Source organism: Dromiciops gliroides, chromosome 2 (genome assembly GCF_019393635.1).
Source record: "Dromiciops gliroides isolate mDroGli1 chromosome 2, mDroGli1.pri, whole genome shotgun sequence".
Taxonomy (NCBI): domain Eukaryota; kingdom Metazoa; phylum Chordata; class Mammalia; order Microbiotheria; family Microbiotheriidae; genus Dromiciops; species Dromiciops gliroides.
Window position 1 is genome coordinate 21,658,652 of NC_057862.1, and position 26,278 is coordinate 21,684,929.

Sequence of the window (26,278 nt, forward strand, 5' to 3'; positions counted from 1 at the left end):
GTTAGCATCTTGTCTTACCCATTAGATTGTAAGCTTCTTCTTCTTTTTTTTTTTTTTTAATTTTTGCAGGGCAATGAGGGTTAAGTGACTTGCCCAGGGTCACACAGCTAGTTAAGTGTCAAGTGTCTGAGGCTGGATTTGAACTCAGGTCCTCCTGAATCCAAGGCCAGTGCTTTATCCACTGCGCCACCTAGCTGCCCCAGATTGTAAGCTTCTTAAGGGCAGGGATTGTCTTTTGTCTCTTGGCACCTCCAAGCACTTAGCACAGTATACAAGCCCTTAACAAATGCTAACTGATAAAATGGTGGATGGAAGAGCCCAAAGCCACTCCCTGGTAATGTGTCAGAGTCAGGATTCCAAGATCCCCCTCCCACACCCCACCCCAAGTGAATGGCTTCTAGTGAATCTAACATGCTACCAATTCTTCAGCATTCGTAAGTGGAAGGAAAAAAAATCAGTGTCCTTGAAAATGGGTGAGAATTTGAGGGGGAGGAGGGAAAATAGCAATTAGTGCTAGAGACTTTTTAAAAATGTATTTTGCATGAGAAACCCAAAGGATGGGGGAGGGGGGGAGGAAACAGCCACAAGAGAGACTGATGTCAGGGGAGGGGGCCCAGCCCAAGAAGCTGAAAGACTACCTTTTGGCTTTAACTTCCACAAGAGGTTGGAACTGGGTCATTTAATTTTTATACTGCATTAAATTATCATATCATATTATATTGTATTATATTATTATATTGAAGCAGTATGACATCATGGATAGAACAATCAACTCAGAACCAGGAAAACAAGATCTAGTCCTACCTCTGACATATCCTGACTGTGTGACCTTGGAGAAGTCACCTAACTTCTACAAGCTCTAGGAAGCTGAGTCTATCAGTGGCAGAAGAGGAGCTGGTCTGCACTGAAGGAGGGCACTCCCTCACCTGGGAATTCTCTATGCCTTTAAATTCATAGGTCCAGTCTCTACCCTTACATTATTACATTATATTATGTTCACATACTATATAATTATATTGCATATACCATATTGTAATATGTTCTATAGTGTATTAAATTATATCATACTATGTAGTACCATATGATGGTATATATTATGCTGTATACATTACACTATACCAATTATATATGGTTACACTGTATTCCATTAAGACACATCATGTTACATTATATTATGTAATATGATATAATAAATATACCATGTATAATCTCATATATTGTTAATGTATTTTATCATATTATAGCATGTTTTTTTATATCACATCACATTTTACTTACCCTGACACAATATTATATTAGTTAACATCATTATATATCAGGTTTCAGCTTGGTGTATCATTTCTAGGTTTATAGACTCTCCTTCTTCTTATAAATAAACCCAATAAAAGCCAAAAGAAACAAGTTTTGAACACGGACTGGCTCTTCCTCCCCACAAGTGGTGCACAGACCATATTAAACTCAGTGGACATTAGGCCCAACTTACTGGAATAAAGTATGACTAGCCCTGGGCAACTGGCAATTTGCAAGGATGACTTGAGTGACTAATTTTAGTACGTGCCGTGATTCAGGCGTGGGTTAGCAACAAGTCTGAGGCTTTCCATTACTTAATGATGATTTAAACTGACCACCAGGCATCAGAGCTATAACTGGGGTCAGGCACAAAGGCCACCGTCCTAGAGCAATGTACGGGGTAAAGTGGTATCAGTCATTCAACATTAAAAAGTATCTCCTCTGAGTCAGACTCTATGCTAGATCCTGTTGAAAAAGAGAGAAAAGTCAAACAATCCCCCAAAAATTGATAACCCAGCTGAGAAAGATGATGTGTACGTATGTAATGACATTCAGAGGAGTGATGGAATCAGCTTCGATCAGCTCTTGAGAACCAATTATTAAATTTTAAATTAAAATTAGGCTAAATCTTTGGGGCAAGCATTTACACCTTGGAAACTGGCAAATGCTACAAAACACCCAAGATGAGAAGCGTCTGCATGATGCCCATTTGGAAGGTTGACACATCAGGATCCCATGAGCTGAAGATTTTTCTATGCAGTCTTGATAAAAAGTCCTTTTCCCAATATTTCTTTGATAAATCGGATGGTGCGCTATTCGGATTCCTGCTATGACAAGCTCTGTTGGAGAACTGGTCCAGTTGGAATAGGTAGGACTTGTAAATCCCCCTTCTCCCTTAAGTCAAACTGGACTTGCCCCAGGGACAAGGGTTCCTACTGGGACATGCTGCCCGGCACCACAACGGTGAATGACATTTCTGGAGCCACATTTATGAACCAAACATGAGCTGAAGGCTCTCGGATGCAGAATCACCTCTGTCCTCAAAGCCTTGAATGGGAGCATTGAGGTAAACCAAAATAGAAGGGACAAGAGTCAAAAAAAGACTGCAATCATTCCCTGGGCCGAGGACCCAGGAAGGCCCGGACCTTCTGCCTCCATACCTGAGACTGGCTGGATCAGGCTGCTCTTCATTAACAGGCACGGTGTCTTCCTCACACCTGGGCAATGAAAACAAAATGACATCATCTCTAACAGCCTCCAGAGTGTCAAACTCAAACCCTTTGCCTCCCCTCCTATTCAGGTTCAAAGCTCAAGCTTTCTTCTCTCCCGGAAACTGGATCTCCTTCCCCTACCCCATTATAGTCAATAACAAGAGCTCACACCTCCGGATGCGGCGGAAAAAGTGTGGGATTCGGGTCCGAATCCCAGCTCTGCTGCTTCTAGAAAGTGATTTGGAACGACTCCCAAAGTTACCAAACTGTTTGGCCCAGACATACTCATAATAATTATTGTAGATTTATTATATGAACTATAATTGTTATAATTTTCTATTATAGATGTATTCTATTAATTATATTATGTATAACATGTACATTCTACAATTACAATCATGGAATCATAAAATATATAATTATGTTGATTATGATATATAATCTTCATTATACTCCATATAATCCCATAATTATAGAATATATTGTTATATTGATTATAACACATTATAATTAATCTATATGATATTATTTTTAATCACTAACATTTATATAGCGCTTACTAGGTGCCGGGCATTATGCCAAGCACTTTACAAATATTATCTCACTTGAGCCTCACAGTCACCCCGGGGAGATAGGTGCTGTTATTAGCCCCACTTTAAAGATGAGGAAATTGAGGCCCACAGAGGCTACATGACTTGCCCAGGGTCACACGTCTACTCAGCATCTACGGTCAGATTTAAATTCAGGTCTTCCTGACTCCAGGCCCTGCTCTGTCCACCGCCCCACCTTGCTGCCTGACACTATCAGGCCTGGATCCCCAAAGAAATAAAAGAGGAAAAGAATCTATCTGTACAAAAAAATGTTTACAGCAGTCCTTGTCATGGCAGACAGCCACTGGAAAGTCAGCACATGGGCATCCTCCTAAACAAATTGTGGCAGAGGAACATAATGGGAAACTATTGTGTTGTGAGAAATGATGAAATGGACAATTTCAGAGGAAATTGGGGAGGCCTCTGTGAGCGGAGCAGAGCCAGGAGAACAATGCCTGCACCGAAAACAACATCACACAGAACAACAACTTGGCTTTACACACGCATCCAGGCCGACGGGGTCAGCGCCTCCCACTCCCCTCCTGAACCAGGGGGCCCAAACACGGACATTCTCAGATGGGCCTAGCGAGAGATTCGGTTTTGCCAGACTGTGTATGTGTTGAGGGCTTTATTTTTCCAGTACTTTTTTTTAATCTGCAAGCGTGTGTGTTCAAGGAACAAATTCATTTTTTTAAATGCTCGTTAATGGAAAAAAAATGATAATGAACTAAGAAACGCAAATGGCTCCTCTCATGCCTTCTTCCTCCTCTATTATCCCATTCACCCTGCATGTTGACAAAGCAGGTTCCTCACAACAACCCTGTGAGGTATGTGATAAAAGTTCTGTCAGCCCCATTTTGCAGAGGAGCATGCTGAGGTTCAGAGAAGTTTAGTGACCCGCCCAGGGTCACACAGCTAGTGAGTATCAGCGCCTCTGGCCCCAAGTCTAGCTCTCAGATGTATTACAACCACAGGCCCTGGAGACAAAAGCTTCAAAGCTTGAAGGGGCCTCAGAGCCCATCCAGGCCAATCACCTGAAACTGCTGAGAAAACTCAGAGGCCCAGAGAGGGGAAAATTGCTTAAGGTTGGGACAAGTAAGTACAGGTAAGAAGCAGGATCTGAACCCAGCTCCTCTGACTCCAGACCCAATCCTCTCTCCACCATTTCCTGCGGCCACCCCAATAAAGAGCAAACTCATCACCCAGCCTAGAAGGTCCTCTGCTAGCATCTCAACTACACCATGGGCTGGCTGTGTGACCTTGGGAAAACCTCTCTGGTCTTCTCCTGTGTAAAATGATGGGCTTGGATGGAAAGACTCCTAAGGCTATTCCGGGCTGGCTCACCTAGCCTATTGGCCTGGGATTCTGACCTCCTCTTAGTCCCCTACTGCATTCTGGCAAAGCTGATAACCCGCTGTCTCAGGAACCCACCAATACTCCACCAAGTGTTTATGTCCAGGGCATTAACACCACCACCATTTCCCCAGGCACCAATAAAACCTGAAAGGCACTTCTCTCCTCTCCTCTGGATCAATATGGAGTGAGAAATCTATGATGCTGAAGGCCCCATTACAATGACTCACCTATCCCCCTCCTCCTTTTCATTCTTACTGCTGCCATGTTTAAGTGATGTTTCTCTGTGTGTGTATGCAAATCAACTGACTAATAACACCACTTTTCCACTATGGAAAAGCAATTAACTTTCCAAGGCAAGCCCTCTCACCCTACTAGAATGTCCCAATCAGTAGAGCATTCATGTTTTGGAATATTAATGAAGATATTTCCAATAGGAGTGAACTTTAGCACAGCAGAGAAGTCACTGAGGCGCTCAGATCGGGCATTTTGGCTTCGGAAAGGGGACAAATGTAAGCTTGATATTAAGGAAAGGCTTCCTGAGGATGAGAGAGATCCCAAAGGGCCAGGGGCTGTTTCGGGAAGTACTGAGCTCCCTGTCACTAAAAGTCTCCAAGGGCAGGCAGGATGGTCAGGCATTGAGTAAGCTGCAGGGGGGATTCTTGGCTCAGAGACGGGCTGGACTGGCCGGCTGAGGGGGTCACTTCCAGCTTGGTGATCCCAGGATGGTCAATGCCAGAGCTGAACAATGGCTATTGTTTAGATTTTGGCATCCACTTCCCCAGCCCACCCCCATTGAGTTTATTATTCTTCTCCCTCCCGGGACATTTGGTTCCAGTTGAAAACACAGCAGCAGAGCCTTCAAAGTGACCCTTGGCCTTTGAAGTTGGGGAAAGGACCTCAGTGGTGGGGCTGGCTAGTGAGGCCTGAGGCTGTGAGGTTCCTGTTACAGCCAGGCCAGGGGGACCAAGATTCCTTCAGTTGTGTGAGGCCATGCCTGGAGTCTCTGATGCCAGAGGGCTAAGGCTGGTGGATGGATTACGCTATGGGTCATCAAGCTGAAGTCTGGCTAAACCCCACTGGGTGTCTGCACTAAGACTGGCAGCAGTGGGGTAAAGGGGGTGGCGACCAGCTGCAGGGAGAGTCTCTGCATGTTTACAGTGATGACTGGGGAGCCAAGGGGATGTTCATCTATAGACACACTAGCCCCGGGAACCTTCAAGTCTAGAATGAGAAAAAGCCAGGGCAACAAGAACCCCTAAGAGCTGTGATAGGAAGAGTACGTGAATGAGTCAAGAGATGCAGAGACAGCATTTCCCTAATTTGTCAAACAAGGCATGTTTGTCTTTGTCTTCCCCTTGTGGGGTCCCTCCTCCTCTGCCAGGGTGAACCCCCGTCCTGGCCTAATGCCTCCTGCCCCTTCTCAGCCATCTTCTCTCTTCACCCTCCCTCCCTCGTCAGCCTTTTCTGGATACCCGAGGAAATGAGCGGATTCACTCAGATGACCTGGAAGCCATCTGAATGTGGGACCCTTCTGGGAGGGGCGCATTTTAAAAGAGGATCAGGCCTCCCTCCACTAAGAGGAACATCTCTGGATGAATCCACAGAGTGAGACTCTTGAAGGCCCTAAAGGGCTTTGAGCCCAGCTGCCCCGGGGCTGAGCTGACTTTCTCTCTTGGGAGATCCAACCCAGCTGTGCCCAGAAAGGCTCATCAGCAGGCTCGGAATGGTGACAGCTGTGCTTGGTACCATGGAGGGAGTGAGCCCTCTTTACAGATACTCCATGCATTAAAGCACCAGGAAAAGATAAGGCTGGGTCAGAACCCCACCCACCTCCACTTCACTAGCTCGGTGACCGGAGGTAAATCATTTAGACCTCCTCATTTGTAAAATGGGGGTAATAACAGCACCTACCTCCCTGGGTGGCTGTGAAGATCAAGGAGATAATTATGTTTGCAAAGTGATTTGTAAACGCTAAAAAGTAAACATTAGCTATTAAAAAGAAGAGGCAGGGGCAGCTAGGTGGTGAAGTGGATAAAGCACCGGTCCTGGATTCAGGAGGACCCGAGTTCAAATCCAGCCTCAGACACTTAACACTTACTAGCTGTGTGACCCTGGGCAAGTCACTTAACCCCCATTGCCCTGCAAAAAAAAGAGGCAACCCAAACAATGATGAATATTAAAAGGGAACAAGAACCCTGCCCAGTTGTCTCTGGTGTTATCATTGTTATTATCATTGTGACTAGAGAGAAGGGGACGCATTCCTCTGATTTCATCAATTGAGGGAACTCCCAATATGGAAACTCCTTCCAGTAATGGAGGTTGCAACTCATCTATAAATTTGTACCCTCTGAGAGCTGAGGGAAGCAATGACTGAGAGGCAGGCTTGCATCAGAGGTAAGATTTGAACCCCGGACCTCCTGGACTCCAGGGCTGGCCCCCAGTGGTCATACCTGACTCTCTCTCAGTATTAATTATGCATTTTATATTTTATACAGTGACCAGATGGCATTCCAATTGGCACGCGCATTTGAAATGTAATCACAGTTACATTTTTTGCAGTTAGCAACACAGTTGTGTGCAATCAGATCTCCCTGGGCTGGGCAGAGAAGAGCATTTTATTGTGGATTATGTATATAGATATATATGCATATATATGCATATCTATGTGAGTATATTTATACACACTCACAAATCTGTATTATGAGTGGCAGAACAGATAACTGAACTGGCCTCAGGACCAAGCAGACCAGGGTTCATGTACTGTCCAGACCTGCTCTCTTAACCCCTCAGGATCCAGGCCCTACCCTGCCACCCTTCCCCCGTCCGCCCACTCCGGGTTGTAGAAAAAAAAAAGTGCCCATCAGTGCTGATGGGGAAAATTCCTCCCCACACCAATGAAATCCTAAATCCAGCCTTGGGATTTCATCAGAGGGAAAAATTCCTTAGTGCATGTTTGTGAGAGGTCTCTGGGACAGTGAGAGGTTAACAATAACAATAGTTTATAAGTGTGTGTTATTTCAAACCTTAGGAAGGAAGAGGCTGATATTACCCTCATTTTACAAATGAAGAAGCTGAGGCAGAGGAAGTGACTTGCCCAGGGTCGAACAGGTACTAGGTGTCTGAGTCAATCTGAGTCAATCCCAGGTCTCCCAGACTCTGGCTCTACCCACTATACTACTGAGCAGCCTCTTCATCAATGCTCTCGTGAGCAGGTTTTTGGTTTTTGGTTTTCACTTTGAAGAGATGCTGCCAATGAACAATGATCCTGGTCCAGAATTACAAATAGGAAGGAGCCAGGGACAGTATCTGGGAAATTTCATGGAAATTCCAAATTGTTCTGGTACCAGAGCCCATCTCTTTAACACTAAGAGGGGCTCCCAGGGACCCTCTCTGGCTGCAAGCAAAGGGTTCCACCATCTCAGAAGACTGCCCCAATAGGATTCCCACCTCCCTGAAAAGCACAAGACGGGCAAACACAGGCTGGGGCATCCTGCCAAGCACAGTTAGCACTTCAAGGACCTACCTCTGAGCAAACACTAATCAGGCATCACAGAGCTGGTAAATATCAGAGCTAGCATCTGAACTCAGATCTTCCTGACTCCAAATTCAATACCTTCCCCTCCCTGCTAGGCTGCCTCCATTTCCAAAAATGGAAACTGGAGAAAGACACTCTCTCCAGGGGCGATGGTAAAGGAGATGAGCCAGTCATGGTGTGACACTGCGAAGATGACGTCAAGAAGCCCTCATCAAAGAGCCAGAGGGAAAGTGTCTGCGTGTTACACACACACACACACACACACACACACTCACACACACACACCGATGGTTTATATGCAAAATATACAGCTTTACATAACTAGATATACATTTTACATGATCATATATATTTATACGTTAAACGTAAATGTGTAATTTTAGGTATTTATACATTCAGGATATAAAATATATACTTATATATATTTATGTGTATCTGCATTTATATAAACTAAATAATTTTATATATGTAAACATACATATATATTTTAGATGTTAAATGTGTTTTATAAATTTGCATTTTATATGTATTTATGTAGCAAGTACATGTTATATATTTATAAACATACTGTATATATGTAAATGTATAACTTTATATATTTATGTGTATATGCATTTATATATAAAATGTATAATCACATATATCTATACACATATACACATTTTAGATGTAAAATGTACAATCTCATGTGCTTCTATGTGTACATTCATTTATATATAAAATCTATAATTTTATATATTTCTATATATGTACATTTTAGATATTAAATGTATGTTATATTTGTGTGTGCACTAATTATAAAATAAAGTTTTATATTTATACTATATATCCTAAAAGTAAAATGTATAATTTTATAAATTTGTGTGTATATGTATTTATATAGAAAGTATAATTTTACATTTATCTACAAATACATACATTTTAGATGCAAATTGTATAATTTTATTTATATGCACACATTTTAAATGCCAAAAGTTTACATATTTATATGTATGTACATGTGAATAAATACAACCTGTATAATTTTACATATTTATGTGTATATTAATATATAAAATCTATAATTTTATATATTCCCATATATACATTTTAGATGCAAACTGTATAATTTTATATACTTGTGCACACATTTTAGATGCTAAAAGTTTACATATTTGTATGTACATATAAATTTATAAACTATGATTTTACATATGTATATGTATATCTTTAATATATAAAATCTATAATTTTGTATATTTCTACATATATACATTTTAGATGTAAAATGTGTCATTTCCTATATTATATATATATGCATTTCTATGCTAAGCACATCCTTTCCTATATTAAAGTTTCTTCCTTAAGCACAATTCTAAGCATGTCATTTGCTTGCTCAAAGGTTCAGTGGCTCCCAATTACCTCTGGGATGAAATAAACTCTTCTTTAGTGTCTTTCATCCAACTCACCTGTCTACCTTGGCTCCTGGTCGGTTTTACATTGCTTCACTTCAGAAGGTCGGTTTCCAGCTGAACCATGTGGTTCTGCTTGTGGTTCCCTGAATCCAACACCCCATCTCTAGCCTAGGTGCCTTTGCCCAGGCAGTGACCCATGCCTGGAACGTGTTCCTTCCTCATGACTGTCTCTTAGGAGACTTCGCTTTCCAGTGCTAAGCTCTGAGGTCACTTCTTAGGGAAGCCTTTCCTGATGTCCTTGTTGAGCAGATGGATGGCCCCGTGGATACAGTGAGAGGCCTGGGGTCCGAAAGACCGAAGTTCAATACTGGTCTCTGACACTTAATAGTTGGTGTGATCCTGAGCAAGTCACTTAGCCTCCATCTGTCTTAGTTTTCCAAACTGGAAAATGGGGACGATCTGTTATAATAGCACCTACCTCCCAGGGCTGCTGTGAGGATCAAAGGAGATGATATTTGTAAAGTACCCAGTATAGGGCCTGGCACACAGCAAGTTTTAATAAACACTCATTACCTTCCTCATATTATTTGATGGAGAGGCCACGTGTCATAGGGAGTGGAGGGTTAACTTTGGGGTCAGCCATTATAGTACGAAGAAAAGTCCCCCTGGGCTCCCCTGCCAGCTCCTTCACTTCCTACTTCTGTGACCACAGACGAATCTCCTTATGGGCCCTCAGTTTCCTCATCTGTAAAATGAAGCGCCTGGACTGAGTGACTCCTCCACTCCCTTCCAGGTTCTAGGCTGCTATGATCTGGTAAGTTCTGAGTTCAAGTCTGCCCCATACTGACGGAGTAACAAGTCATTTAACTTTGGGATGCCTTCAAAATGGCACGAGCCAGGAGTTGCTGGTGTGCCTTGGTGGAAGTGTTTCCCTCACCTGTAGTTCATTCACCACGCTAATGAAATGGCAGGTGTAGACCTCCGACAAGGAACAACTTCGCCTGCCCGTGTCACGGCGATGGCTCCGCGGGCACCAGAGTTCAAGTGCATCCCTTCTGGCCGCCGCTGTGCCAGGGGCCGCCTGAGGGGGTTCGGCCAGGGCGCCCGGCGGCTCAGAGGGTGCCGCAGCCCCAGCGCCCGGAAGGCAGCACACCTGGAGAACTTCCATCTTCGCATTCAGCCCCCTCCCTCACAAGCCAAAGGGAGCTTTCGACTTTCCCTAAGCAATCAGATTAAAGCGGCAGCGTTTGTTTTGTTTTGCTTGCTTTTTAAAAGCACCACCCCAGGAAGGCTGCAACGACTTGCCTTTTAAGGACAAGCCAGTGTTTTGAATGCACACAGCTGATGCAAAGCTCCGGGCAGTCTCGGGAGAGTAGCCCATCAACACAGACAAACAAAGGCAGGGGGAGGCTCAGGTGCTGCGCCGGCCACCCCCTCCCTCCCATGCCCCTATTCCTCCCCTTTACGCCCGGGAGAAAGGACCCCCCCACCCCCACCCCCACCCCAGCCAGCCCTCCGAAACCTAAGACAAAGCTGCGGACACCCCGAGTCTCCCAGAACGACTCCCCCCTCCCTCTGGTCTATTTCACCCCCGGCGTGGTCCAGGGCAGGGAAGACTTAGCTCTTACAAAGTAACCAGACAGCAATCAATGAAGGCACGCTTATGTAATGTGACCCCACTCGGAAAGGAGGTATCGGGCCTGGGCAGCCCTTTGAACTTCCCGGAGTGCTAACTTCTCCCGGGGCCAGCCTTTTTTTCTTTCCTTTTTTTTTGGGGGGGGGGGTCAGAAGACAAAAGAATCAAAGGTTTGCCAGCAAAGTTGGCTTTGCAGCATCCCGGAGAGCCAGGGATGAGAGCCGCAGGGGGGTAGCGGAGCCTGTTTATCCCGGAGCCTTTCTGACAGACCCAGGCCACTGAGCATCCCACTGCCAGGGGCCCAGCGGGTGCACGCGCCGTGTGCTCCCTGAAAACTGACATGGGCCGTGGCCACCACACACAAAGGGATGGAGGGACGCCGGCGTGGCAATGCCAACTGCCCGGGGGCCGGCGCGAGCTTCGGGTTCTGCCTCGCCCTTGGGGCTGCCCCTCTGGGTCTCCTGGGGTACGGAAGGGGTTCGGCGCGCCCCCCCTCCCAGCCATCCGCGGGTTCCCCGGGAGTCCGGGAGCGTGGGGCAGAGATGCTGCGTTCTACGGGGCCGCCGGGGCACTTACTCGGCTACCGCTGGGCTGCTGAAGGACTTCTCCTGCAGGCTGAAGCAGAAGCAAGAAAACATCGGCCAAGGCCGGCCAGGCTGGCCCCCATACACCGGCCTGGCTCCGCCTGCCGCCCGGACCCGCACACGCTCCCGCCCGCTCTGCACACGCCCCGAAGGCAGCCCCCGCCGGGATTAGCCTCGCCGAGGACACGCGCCACCAAGCCCGTCCCACGGCTGCGCTCCCTCGGCGTAGCCCGGCCCAGCCCGGCCCGGCCCAGCGCCGGGGATCCGCGTGACTGGCAGCCCGTGGGCAGGAGGGGGAGGGGCGGGGGAGGGGGCCGGGGAGATGGGGCAGGAGGAAGGATGGGGAGGAGAAACGGCGAGGAGGCGATGGGGGAGGGAGAAGGGAAGATGGGGGAGGGAAGATAGGGAGGGGGAAAGAAGGGGGTGGTGAGGAGTATCGAGGGAAAGGGGAATTGGGGGAAGGGAGGAAGAGAGGGGCGAGGGGGATAGGGAGAAGAAGGGGAGATGGGGAAGTGAGGAGGAGAAAGGGAATAGGAAAGAAAAATGGGAGGAGATGAAAAGGGGAAGGGGAGGATGGGGCAAGGGAGATAGGTAAGGGAAGATGGAGAGGGAAAAGAGGGAGGAATGAGAGAGATGGGGAGGGGAAAGGAAGGAGGGGAGAGGGAAGTGGGGAGAGATGGGGAGGGGGAAGGAAAGATGGGAGGTGGGAAGAGATGGGGGAGGGAGAAGTGAAGGTGGGAGAGGGGAGATGAGAAGGGAAGGGGCAAAAGAAGATTAGGGAGAAGAGATGGGGGAAGGAGAGGGAGGGGGAAGGAAAGTTGGAGAGAAGAAGATGGGGGAAGGGAGATGAGGAAGAGGGGAAGTGGGGAGGGCTGGGAGAAGGGAAGATGGAGGATGAGGGAAAGAAGATGGAGTATTCGGACAGGAGGCACACACCTGCCACTTAGTGGCTCCCATAGCCGCAGTTGGCCTTTGTGTCACCAAGAAGTTGCTCTTAGACTTTGAGATCTGGGTTTTATTGCTCCCCACCTTCAATCCCTGCAACCAGTCAATCAACAAGTAAATATACGTTTATGTATGTATATATAATATATATACATGCATATATGTTGATGTAGAAGATGTAAAATTGTATATATGTGTGCGTATATATTATATATAAGCCTTACATAATATATTTTATATGTAATATTGTCCTGTAGCCACAGTTCCCCACCTCTGCAATGAAGGGAGGTGTATTTTCTCATCCCTTTTTAGGGCCAAGGTCAGCGTGCACTTATGAAGTGCCAACGATGTTCCAGGCAAAATTAAACAGCCCCTGTTTTACTAAAATAGAAAAGGAAGTTTCAGTGTTTGCAGCCAACCACCTGAATTCCCTGGTGATTCTGTGTGTGCATGTGTGCATGTGGGTGTGTGCTTTCCAGGAGTCTCATTTCTGTTGCCCTGGGAGCTAGACTGTTCTCCCCCCTCCCCCATCTTATCCCCTACCAGGTTCTGAATAGTTTGTGCCCCCCATCCTGGCACTGAGGCAAGGCAGCATAGCCCCTACAGAATAAAATCAGTCAGGGGTCAGATCGGCTCCGGTGCCAGTTCAAAATACACACAAACACACACACACACCACACACCAATGGCTTCTGCGTTTTCTCCCTTGCTCAGGGGGCGGGGGGGGGGGGGCTGTGGGTGTGTGTTATGTTCATGTCACAATACGGGTTCGGAGGACAGGAGCTGAGCAAGGAAGGGATGCTGGATGCTGGATGCTGGATGCAGGAAGGCAGGGGTGGGGCCTAAGCAGGCTTGCTTTAGCAAGGTGTCTAAATTCAGCTCACTGACACCTTTAGCAGGAGAGGGGAGCCCAGGTGACAAATGCCTTAGAGGCAGAGCGACTCCCTTCTCCCCTTAGCCTCCCAATGCAGATTATGAACCCCACTTCCTCTGCTCCCTCTGGCATGAGCCCTAGTTCATACACACACACACACACACACACACACCATTGTTCCCGTTTTGATCTCCATTTCTAAGGGCTTCCCCTCCCCCCAAAACTTCACTTCCTAGGATTGTAGATTTTAGAACCGAAAAAAAAACTAGCACAAAAAATCCAGTTCCCTCCTTTTACAGAGTGGGAAACTGAGGCTCAAACTGGTGAAACAGGGATTGAGCCATGCATGCCACAGCCACAGGAGGAGAGAAGCAAGAAACAAACCTAGGGCCGTCATTTCTATATATTGGCCTTTCCTTCCATGCCTAGACTTGTACCTTGGTCAGTTGGCGATTTCCCCAGAGAAATGCAAACCACCTTTGTCATCCTCATCTGCACCAGGCTTATTTAGCCCAGTCCCAAATCCTAATTGAAATCCAGAATCTTCACTGTAGAGATTAGGCACCAGATGGTGGATCCCTTGCCTATGAAGCCTCAGTTTTTCCTAAGATTAAATCCTAAGCATTAAGAAATGTTGTTTGACATTCTCTAGGACTCTCCAAACCTACTTGACAAATCTCACCAATACTGAAAATAAATCCATTGAGGAAAGAACTGATCATTAAGTTCATAGGGTCATAGATTTAAAGATAGGGAAGACCTCAAAGATCATCTGACCCAACCCTCTCATTTTGCAAAAAAAAAAAGGCACAGAAAGGAGGCAGCAACTTAGCCAAGGTCACACTGCTGGTAGATGGCAGAGTTAGCCTTCAGCTCTACCTCCTCTGACTCTCAGGCTAGAACCCTTGGCACTGGACAAAAGCCATCTCTCCCAAATGGGTGGAAAACTTAATGCTGGAGTTTAGAGGCTTCATCTAATTCTGAATAAGACATCTCTCAAGTCGCTATTCCTCAAATTGTTAAACATTTGCAGCACCAGCCTACAGAGAGTTAGGAGTTTTACAACACATTTGGAAGACTGGGCCAAATTTCTTGGCTTTTTTGAGAAAAGTGAAGGATTCCATTGTCTTTGCCAATGGAGTCAATAATCACCAATTAGTTTGAAATCTGTTTTGCTGACTTCGTGTTCACCCATCCATCCACTGATTTCATTCACAAAATCTTTTTTAAAATCTTATTTTTATTGATACTGATTGTTTTTATAACATTTTAAAATATCCCTCCTCTGCCTTTAACCCAACAAGCCATCCCTTAGGACTAAGATTTTAAAAGAAAGAAAAAAGGGTCAGCAAAATCAAGGTATATTACATCATATCAGACACCTCTAGTCTCCCCACATTGAAGAGTGATGGAGCTTCATTTTCTCAAAAGCAAGATGAGCCATTAGAATGACCCAGTATTCCACTCTGGTGTTTGTTTCTGCTGATGCTGTTTCTATTTAAATCTTTTTACTCATTGTTTATATCATTTTATTGTTTCTGCTTACTTAATTCTGTATCCATTCTAGTCTTCCTATGCTTCTCCAAATCCACTAATATTCATCATTTCTATTCTATTACATGTATGTGCCACAATTTGTTTAATTATTCCCCAATCAAAGAATGGGCAGCTAGATGTGGAAGTAGATAGAGCCTTGGACTTGGAATCAAAATGACTCATCTTCATGAGTTCAAATCAGACCTCAGACACTTAATTGCGATGTGACTTTGGCCAGTTCATTTAACCCTCTTTGCCTCAGGTCCTCATCTGTATAATGAGCTGGAGAAGGAAATGGCAAATGGTTCCAGTATCTTTGCCAAGAAAACCCCAGATTGGGTCACAGAGAGTCTGACATAACTGAACAACAATAAATCAAAGGATATCGAATTCTATTCCTATGCTAACATAAAACATGCTACTACAAATATTTTAGTGTAAATGGGACATTTGTGTCTTTGATTTTGGAGTGTATTCTTAGCAATTCAATCTCTGGGTCAAAGGATAGAGACATTTTAGTCACTTTAGCATAATTTCAAATTGCTTTCCACCAACAATGTGTAAGGGGTGCCACAGTCCCCTTGAACATTGACCATTCCCATTTTTTATCTTTGGTCAACCTGCTAGGCTTGAATTTCTTTTCTTTTTAGTGATTGGGAGCATGCATTCAAATGGTTGCTACCAGACAACTTGTCCCACTTGGGATACTAAATGTCCTTTGGGAATTAGCTATCTCATTCATTTCACAAATGTTATCAAATGCATATTCTTTAAAAGGCATTATGCTAGGCACTGAGATAATGGTAATAATAGCTAACAGTGAATTTTATCAGTTTCAGGTTTTCAAAGTACTACTTTTTTTAAACATAAAAATAAAAGTCAGTCAGTTTATTGAGAAAAACTTGTCATTTGTGTGTTCATGGTGGGAAAAAAATGATCAGATAAAGATTTAGAAGTTGCCTTAGAGGTCATGGAGTCTTTGGCATTTTACAAATGAGAAAACTGAGTCCCGGAAAAGTGAGTGGTTGTCCAAGGTTACACAAATGCTGAATGTGGCAGGTCCCCTGTATTCTCCTGGACTGTAGAAATTAGAGATGGAAGTAACCTTTAAGGTCATCTAATTCCCCTCTCTTTTGTGAGAAGGAAACTAAAACCTACACACAAGGAATAAGCAGAAGAGTCAAGATTTGAACCCAGGTCCTAATTCCAGATTCTCTCACCTGTTTCTTGTTGCCTTCGTTTTCCAGTTTTTATGACAGTCAATCAACAAGCATTTATTAAGTACCTACATATGATAGGCATGGTACTAAGCACATGTCTTATTTTAAACCTGGAAATACTGTAGAAATTAGGTATATTTTAAGTAGCCTTTGATGTTCCATCAGCTTTTCCAATCTTCTGTTATTTAGTTGTGGATAATCATCCCTACCAGATTTCCTTCACGCTCTCAAAAATGTCCCAATCTTTGGGCATGTTAAAGTCTTGGACAGCCAGTACCCAGAGACCTTTTGTATATAAACAAAAAGAGAATTAGAATGAAACTAAGATCTTAATGCTTAAACAAATCAATAACTGGATATTGTCAGAAAAAAAAGTGGCTAGAGGAGGAAGATGAGTAAGTAACTAGAATCAGGGCTAAAAACTCTAATATGGGGAAAGTTAAGTTGTGGAGAGAGGAGAAAGAAATGGAGAGGGAGAGAACCCCAGGTAGCCCCAGGCCACTGCTGGAGGAGACCATTACTGAGAGGCACGGGAGAGGAGCCCACCCTCAGTGTGAAAAGGTCTCAGGTATAGATATTGTCATGGATCCTGGATGCCCCATTTGATGCAGATCCCCAGGCCAGCCAGGGTACCCTGGTCCAATAAAATCTCACAAATAGAGAGCAAGAAGGTACCAAGAGAGGGTAGGACTCCTGGATAAATGATAGTCTGTTTCCTGGTTAGAACTCAGGACCAGTTGACCCAAAGACCACCATGGAATGGAAGGATGTGCCCTGTTGTTAAAAGCCCAGCTGCCCTCATCCTAGTTACAGGTTGACTGATATCCAATCTTATTTCACAGTAGGCTAAATGCACAAACTGAGAAGAAATAAAAGATGTTAAATTACCTCAAGCCTTGCTAAGTCTTAAATTTATTTAGTGTTTACTTACTTTTGTGGTCACTAATTCTTGTGTTTTGATTATTTCTGTTGGTGGCATTTTTTTTTTGGTTCTGTATCTCTTGTTATTATTTCTTTTTTCTTAGCCAGGAATAACCTTTGAATTCCAAATTTAATACAGTGAATTGTTCTGTTAAAAGTTTTGTTGTCACCTAGCAAGGATATTAGAAAAGGAAAAAGGAAACCTTAGACAGGAAAAACTTTCTCTCTAAAAAAAAAAAACCTGTGCTAGCAAACCTTGAGTCTGTGTGTGTGTGTGTGTGTGTGTGTGTGTGTGTGTGTGTGCCTTTGTGTGCGTTTGGGTGAGGGAGGCACTTGCTGCTGTCCCAGAAACAGTACAGGCTTGATCTCAGTCTCAGTCTGTTTTTCTCCCTGAGAAATACTTTCATTTCAGATGCATCCCTGGAGAAAGAGAGTTCTGAGAAATCACTTTCAGTGTAACTGAGGAAGGGAGCCAGATGCTTTACAATGCCAGGAAGTGAGCAGATGTATGAACAATGGGACTGGACACTATGACATGTCTTTTCCTGTGAACACATCTGAGCAAGGCGGAGGAGGGTTCTCAGCGTGGGGAGGAGGCTCAAGATCATACCATATGGGGATTGGTTGAAGGAACTGAGGGAGGGTCTTTTTCCTGGAGAAGAGAATATTGGGGGGGGGGGCATGATGCCTGTCCTGTGGAAAAGGGATCAGCATTTCTCTGTTTTGCCCAAGAGGCAAGAACCAGGAGCAATGGGGAAATGTTGCAGAGATTCAGGGCTAACATCAGTGTAATGGGATACCAGCACATTGTTACTGCTCCCGTGGAAGTGGCTAGAGAGTGGCACGTTAACATTCTGCCCTGGTTCTGGTCCACTAGCCATGTGCTCAGGAGCTTTTTGGACTGGCTTTGTAGCCAGAAGTAGGGGTGCCATCAAAAGGCAGACCGGAGCCTGGGCCATTGTCGGGATTTTCTCTTTTGGTGCGTGAGTCTCCTCTTGGTTTGATCCTTACCTGACATCAGTCATTAGACAGGGCTATTGGGGAGAGGCCATGGGCACGCTCCCTCTGAGCCCAACCTGAGACTCATGGATACAAAATTCTGTTCTTTGCCTGCCATTTTGGTTGGTCTTCTACATCTCAGGTGAGGGAAGCTGGAGGCTGTGATCGTGTAAGTTTAGGAAGGTCAGAAGAATGAACCACCTGAGGGTACCTGGGCATGCAGGAGTCTGGGGAGTCTGAGAATCCAACTGTTCCAGAGTCTAGTCTATGCTTGGTCTTGGAGCCAGCCCAAATCAATGCCACGAGTGACCGCTTAAAGCCATCCCTGTGGTATCTGGGACAAGGGTTCACTGGGCACCAGACTTCATGAGCTGTTGAACCAGTGCTATGTAGAACTGGGCTAAGTCTGAACTCACCCTCCACAGAGACCAAAGGTGTTTAGGGGAGACTGGAGGGAAATGTTCACATTTTTGTTCTTGCTATCCTTTCCAAAATCACAGTAGGGGAACACAACTGGTGGGGGCTTAAGATGATATCTATAGAGCAAAGATACCTAACCCCTAAAGGGTACCCCTAGACACTTGGGGGCAGGTAAGGCATAGCCATCCTGGCTCCAGGAGAGTGTACTCATGACATTAGGAACAAACTCCCTAACAACGAAAGCATTCTGAAAATGTAATGAGTTTTCTGTGGAGGTTGTCACTTCCTTGTGACTAGAGATGCTCTAGTGACGGCTGAATAATAACTTGTCAAGGATCACATCATCAGAAATCTGAAGCTGGGAGGGACCTCAGAGGCTGTCTAGACCCACCCCTTCATTTTACAGTTGAGGAAACTGAGGCCCATAGAGGTTAGCCCAAGGTCACATAGGTAGTGAGTGGCAGAGACAGGACGTTGTAGGGGGATTGCTCAGGAACAAGCTGGACCATTTTCAACTCCCAGATTCCATGAACCTTGGTCAGTTACTGCAGTATGATTTGTGGGGGATCTATGATTTATTCTCTCCCTAAAAAATGCACCCCCCTCATTGCTCCTATCTCCTCTAAGGATAGGGAAAGGACCTATGACATCCTTGGCATAGGGAGCTCCCGGATAAGAAAAGTCTCTCCCAAAATGCAGGTTGGTGTCTCTGCATTTATAGTCTTAGAGTAGCCTAGGGCCTTCCTAGGGTCACGCAGTCAAGATGTGTCAGAGGCAAGTCTTCCTGGCTCCTAGACAGATTCTCTACCCACTCCCCACACCACCTCCTCCAAAGTGCCTGGAATTTCCTCATCAGAGATTCATTCCTTAGAGTTCAATAGCAGGTAACCTAGGGTATCCTTTAAAAGTTGAGCAACTTGGAGAGGAATGTCACAGCAAGTAAGTCATTAGCACTTTATCTGGAGTCAGATAGTTGTTGAAAGGACTGTGCAGGGCCTTGGATAACCAAGGCAAAGGACAGATAGGTTTTGTTGCAGCAGAAGGGGAAGGCGTCAGTCCAGGACAAGGGGTGCTGCTGGAAATGGGGCACCACAATGGAAGAATCTTGTGGAGCAGGAGCGAGCAGGCAAGATGAGCCCATGGCAAACCTCAAGAGGAGAGAAGCAAAGGATGTTGGGCACACAGTCACTGGTCAAGTGAGAAGCCAGCAGAAAGCAGGGAACAGACCTGGAGCTGGAGAGCCTGGGGTTCAGATTCCAACTCCGCTACTTATTACCTGAGTGAGGCAACCCCCTTCCCTCTTCTGGGGTCGGCTTCCTGAACCCAAGAACACATGGGATGGGAATTTGGGTTAGATATTCGAGATGAACCAAAACTAAATTAGGGTTAGAAACAAAATTAGATATCTAGTTGGTGAAGGGACACCAGAGGTCAGGTCGTCCAATTGCCTCACTTTACAGATCAGGAAGCCATGATGATACGGTCCAGTGTCCTAACCTGGTATAGTAGAAAGAGTGATGGGCCTAGAGTCAGGAAGTCCTGAGTTCAAATCTGACCTCAGACATTTACTAGTTATGTGATCCTGGATAAGCCCCTTACCCTCTGTCTGCCTCAGTTTCCAAATCTATAAAATGAGGATAATAACTAGTACCTATCTCCTAGAATTGTTGTGAATATAAAAAGAGACAACATTTGTAAAGAACCTAACAAAACTTAAAAGCTCTATAGAAATGCTAGTTAATTATAATAGTAATAATTGTTATTATTATTGATATTCTGTCTTTCAGCCTTGGTATCCTAAGCTGTAAGATGGACACAAAATTATAGCATTACCTGCCTCTCCAAGTGTAATATGAATAGGAGACATTATCAACAGACACTTAAATTCTACAATCCCAGGGTGTAGATGAGCAGTGAAGACATATTTTACCCTAGACTTAATTTTTTGGGGGGGACAAACTCTATCCTTTGAGAAAGTAAGATTCCCAAGTGGAGGTAGAACGAAGGTGCAGTACAATCATTTAATGGGGGGGGGGTCCTTCAGGAGCATAAGTGCCCTCAGGATAAATCAGTTCCCTTTCCATTCCGATGATTTGGGCTTAATGTCTTCCAGGGCTATTTCCATATCATGGATTACAAAGTAGAATAGGCATTCGGACTTGCTTCTCCCTGGGGTATTTTTTAGTGCTTTCCCCAAGCACCACGATCATTACTTATGGCTCTCTCTGAGTTCTGGTCTCAATGGTTCCCAAGGAATCAAGGAGAAAGAGGACTGGATTTGATGGCAAGGGCCCAGGATCGAATCCCCATTCTGGTCCTTGTGATTGGGGTGACACTGACCTAGTCATTTCATCTCCCTGGGTCTCTGATTTCTTCTCTAAAAAGTGAGGGAATGGGACTTGAAAGGGGGAGAAGACATTGTTCTCTGAGCTCCCAGAGGACTAAACTAGGAATAACAAGTGAATGTTGCAGAAGTGAATTGTTGCCTGGTGTTGGGAAAATCTTCTCAAAGTTTTGTGAGAAGCCTCACAGGAGGCCCTCAAGGGGGGAGGGACCAGATGACCACTGGTTAGGCACCACGTAGGGAAGATTTTTGTTTCCATTTATTCCTCAATGATTAACATCATACCCACCCCAATCCAGGGAGATTGCTCAGGAACAGGCTGGATCATTTCCTTGGATAGATTTCCAGGGATCCATGAACTTGGATATAAAAAAAATTACATTTTAATTTTCATTAATCTTTGGTTTTCTCTGTATTTTGTTTTATGCATTTTAAAACATTCTTCTGAGAAGAAGTCCATAAACTTCCCCAGATTGAAAATTGAGTTCATGATAAAAAAAAAGGTTAGGAACCCCTAGATTAGATGTTCTTGAAGGTTTTTTTCCAGTTCTAAGGCATACAGTGCTAGAATTGGCTTTTGGCAAAATGTCGGTGGCCTTCTGACTTCCCCCAGAGGCCATTGGCCTCTTCCTAGTATCACCCCTGATGGGTATCACCACCTCCCTCTCGGCTGGTTGGTGCCATTAATATGCCAGCTTATCATGGAGAGTGTTACCATTCATCTTCATCTAATAGAAGAAGATTCTCGAAGACCAGAAAACCTGTAAGATTGGATGGAATGCTTTCCTGGGGGTCCTCAGAGACTAGGAGAGGAGGTGTGCGAAGGATGCCTGGGAAGAGGGCCCTTGCCAGCCCCCACCATCAGGAAGGGCTGCTTGTGTGCCTGAGACAAGGTAAACTCCTTGTGAGCAGGGATCACTTCGTTGTTTGATTCTGTATTCCCATTGCCTTGTACGGTGCTTGACACACAGCAGGTGCTAAATTAATGTTTGGTAATTGATTGATTGCAAATGGCTTCCCTGTGTGCTGTTCTTCTGTAGAGTTTTCTTTCCCTCCTCTAACACAGGATTTCCCACCATTTCAGGTTTTGAGGGAATTTAAGGAGAAGAATCCTCTTCCTGAGTTCAAATCTGGCCTCACACACCAGCAATGTGACTTTGGGCAAGTCACTTCACCATGTTTGCCTCAGTTTCCTCATCTATAAAATGAGCTGGAGAAGGAAATGGCAAAGCACTTCACTGTCTCTGCCAAGAAAAACCCAAAAGGGTCATGTAGATTCAGACATGACTCAACAACCACAACAATATTGGGGGTGGGGAATTGAGGGAATGAGACCATGGACGTTGTCAATGGGAGATGGAGAATGGGATTTGAATAATGGCAACTGGGTAATCAGAATCACTGGGTTGGGGTGTGTATGATGATCATCATTGAGGAATCTGTTCAGTTAAGTTATTGTTGTCTGAAGTCCCAACTCAGCCGACTGAGGTGGAAATGAAAATCTTCTCTATGGGGCACCTAACAGGTGGTCATCTGGTCCCTACTTCAGGGCCTCCTGTGAGACTTCTCACCAAACTTTCAGAAGGTTTCCCCAACACCAGGCATCAATTCACCTCTGCAACACCCACTTGTTATTCCTAGTTCAATCCTCTGGGAGCTCAGAGATCAATGTCTACTCCTCCTTTCAAGCCCAGGCTCTTCCAATCCTTAAAGACTATGATCTTGGTCCCGACTCCTCCCCACCTTCTTTTTTCCAGGCTAAACATCCTTACTTCCTTCCGTTGACCTTCATACAGAGGGATCTCAATGTTCTTTGCCATCCTGGCTGTTTTCCTCTGGACTCTCTCCAGTTTATCACAAAATAAATCGATTTATCAAAAAGAAATACTTGCCTTCAACAGAGAGTTCTGTTTTCTGGTATTAAAACTATGCGCATTTAGAAAAATTGTCTTCTCTCTCCATGCCTGAAACTTCCCAGAAACACGGTCCTCTAGGGCTGGAAGGCTTTTTGAGTTTTTGAGCACAGATTCTTCCACACAGTAGTAGGTGCTTAATAAGTGTCAACTTGAATATTTAGTAAGAGTCAGCTCGTCTGCCAGTGCCCAGCCCTCTGCCTCCACTCTGCGTGGGGGACTGTGCTGGAATGGTTCTGTTTAGACTTTTCTTCTGCAATCCTGACCCTTCAGAGGAAGACTAGGGAAGGAGCAAGGTGGGATGGAGAACTCTTGGCTGGTCAATGGGTGACCTTGGGTTGGATAAAGAAACCTACATCCTTGCCCAGATCCACAAAGGCACATCAGTACCAACCTCAATTCATTTCATCGAGCAGTTACTAAGCTCTGGCTGTTTGCCAGGCACTGGGTCAGGTGCTAGGGATAGAAACAAGAAAAAAAGGCTGCCCCCAAGAACTTTACATTCCACTGTGGAGGAACAATAGACATGAAGACTAGTCAATACTATACATGTGTATGAGTATATCTGTATGTGCGTGTATGTGTACAAATATACGTATAATGTATATATGTATTATGATCATGTATGTGTATATACATGCACGTGTGTAGGTTAGTATATGATATTATATATGCATATATTTGTATTATATAATATGCATTTATATATAGAAACATATATGTATATAAATATGTGATAAGTAGAATTGATTGTGGGGGGAGGGAGGACTCTGGGTGAGGAGGGTTGAAGGATCATTCCCCGTAAGCACAACCTCAGAGGTTCTATGGAGAGATCTGAGTTCGGATCCATCCTCTGACATGCACTAGCTGAGTGATGATGGGCCCATGAATCAGCCTCTGTGATTCTGCTTTACAGGGTGATTGTGGGCATCAAAAGAGAGAAGGAAAGTAAAACACACTGGAAACCTTAAGGCCCTCCCTAACCACCATTGATGATTACTGCCTGGTATACGGTAGGCTCTTAATTCATGCTTTTCATCCTTCCATTTGCCCATTTGTACACTCACTGAACGTGGCCTCCCTCTTTTTCAACAAATGAAGAAACTGAGGCCAAGAGAGGGAGGGGTCACGGTCTGCTCAAAGGTCACCTTAGTGGTGAGTGGTAGAATCAGACTGGGTGAGATATTTGACTTCTCTGGGCCTCAGTTTCCCCTCCCCTGTGAAATGGGCAGGTTGCCCCAGCGGACCTCTGAAGGCCCTTCTGCCTCTGATTCTACGCTGTTCTGATGCCTCTCAATGCAGTCTTCTTTCCATTAAGCCATCCTGACTTTCCCCTAAGCCCTCATCCACACTCATGTTTCCAAAATTACTTTCTAGTGCTTGGATTCCATTGAAATAATCCTACCCTGTACATCACAATAATCTCTTCTGCTTCCACGAGAAGGCCAAGCTTCTCCCACTGTAATTAAAGGATAAATCTTGTCTAACAGGTCACGTGGCATCGTCTTCTCACATGCCCATCAGCTTCTAACCCCCTTTTCCTGCTTATGCCTTGATAAGTTTTTTCCAAGCTTCTTGACTTATTGGCATGAAATCTGCCATGTATCCTCTTCTAAAAATAATGACTGTTGGTCTCTGGGGCCTTAGGCCCACTTGAGAACCATTTTCTGAGCCAATCTGTCGAGTTTACTGTTAGCCTTTCCCAAGTACAGGTGCAAGCTAGCCAATTCTTTTTAAAAAAATATTTTACGGATAATTTCTGTTTCTTATATCACTATAGTATCCCATGTAGCTTTCCTCTCCCTATTCCATATGACAAATAGTATTTTTATGAGGAAAAAATTGGGGCAGCCAGGTAGCGTAGTGGATAAAGCACCTGCCCTGGATTCAGGAGGACCTGAGTTCAAATCCAGCCTCAGACAGTTGACACTTACTAGCTGTGTGACCCTGGGCAAGTCACTTAACCCTCATTGCCCCACCAAAAATAAATACATAAATAAATAAATAATAAGAGGAAAAAATCAAGGCAATTTATCAAAACACTGAAAAAGTCTAGAGACTTGTGTATGATGTATAACACCTGTGGACCTCCCACTTTCATGAATGGGTGAATTGGGCTGTCTTCTCATACCTCTTCCTTCAACACAGGCTTGATCGTATAGTTTTGTTATATTCATTTTCAATCTTTGGTATTTCATTGTTCTTTCCATTTACATTGTTGTAGTCAATCTATTAACTTCACTGCTTCAGTTCATATAGATCTTTTGATGCTTCTCTGCATTCATCTCACACATCATTTCTTACAGCACAGTAATATTCAATTACATTCATGGACCACAATTTGTTTAACTATTCACCAATTGATAGTTATCTACTTTGTTTCTAATTCTTTGCTATCACAAAAAAATATGCAGCTTTAAATATTTTGGTGTAGATAGGGACTTTTTTTTTTTTATCAATGACTTCCTAGGGCATAAGTCCAGTAATGGAGTCTCTGGTTCAAAGGGTATAGGCTCCTTAGTCACTATATTTGCATAATTCCAGATGGAATTTGGAATCAGCTCCACCAATAATGTATTAGCATGCCCATTATTCCACAATTCCTCTGGTGCTGAGTATTGCAATTTTTCATCATCTTTGCCATTTTGCTAGTTGTGCAATAAAACCTCAGAGTTATTTTTATTCACATTTTTCTTCTTTTTAGTGATTTGGAGGATGGTTGTGAAAACTTTACAATTCTTCTTTTGAGAACTCTTTGTTTATATCCTTTAACTGGGTCTTTTAATTAAAGGATTACATCCTTTAATTAGCCACCTCTTTTCAATATGTAGTGAGGGCTCCCTGAAAAGTGTTTAGCTACTTTAGGAGAAATGCCTATCAGGGAAATGCTGGAGCCAGCTCAAAACAGCTGGAGGAAGCCAATTGTTAAACTTTCAGTTTGAGTATTGACACCTATGAAAATGACAAACTACAAACCAGGGCTCGATGTATTATTTTGTTGATTGTCTAGATTTCAGACGATGATAGAGAAAATGTTAATACTATAGATTAAACTTAAAAATGGATGCCCATACGTTTTTGGGACAAGAGCCTGCTGTTAAACATTTACCAATGTACCACTGCCCAATAGGCATCTATAATGAAACCACTGTAGGTTAACTCATCATTTCCATGGTTAGAGATAGGGTCAGAGCTAGTTATAGGGGCATCTAGGTGGCACAGTGGATATAGCACTGGCCCTGGAATCAGAAGGACCTGAATTAAAATCTAGCCTCAGATACTTACTAGCTAGGAGACCTGGGCAAGTCACTTAACCTCTGTCTGCCTCAGTTCCCTCATGAGGTTAATAACAGCACATACGTCACAGGGTTGTTGAGAGAATCAAATAAGATAATAACAGTTGCCTGGCACAAAGTAGGTCCTGTATAAATACTAGCTAATCCAATCTTCTGCCCACTGTAGAATTTAGGGCTCTTGAGAGTAATGAGAATAGATCTTGGACCAAGAGAAG

At 44.4% G+C, this 26,278-nt stretch overlaps 1 protein-coding gene across 2 annotated transcripts in view; it reads right to left on the minus strand.

Moving 5' to 3' along the window:
* The window catches only part of FAM13C (family with sequence similarity 13 member C), a 92,968-nt gene extending 81,135 nt beyond the window's left edge, over window positions 1–11,833 (minus strand). The window contains exons 1-2 of one of the 2 annotated variants that reach the window (XM_043983735.1): window positions 11,589–11,833; window positions 2,451–2,507 (exon numbers count right to left, since the gene is read on the minus strand). In XM_043983735.1, the coding sequence (XP_043839670.1) occupies window positions 2,451–2,507; window positions 11,589–11,650 (119 nt within the window). In that variant the 5' untranslated portion in view covers window positions 11,651–11,833. The remainder of the gene's footprint in view (window positions 1–2,450; window positions 2,508–11,588) is intronic. The other variant, XM_043983736.1, reaches the window with a different exon arrangement.
* Between the last annotated feature and the right edge of the window lie 14,445 nt (window positions 11,834–26,278).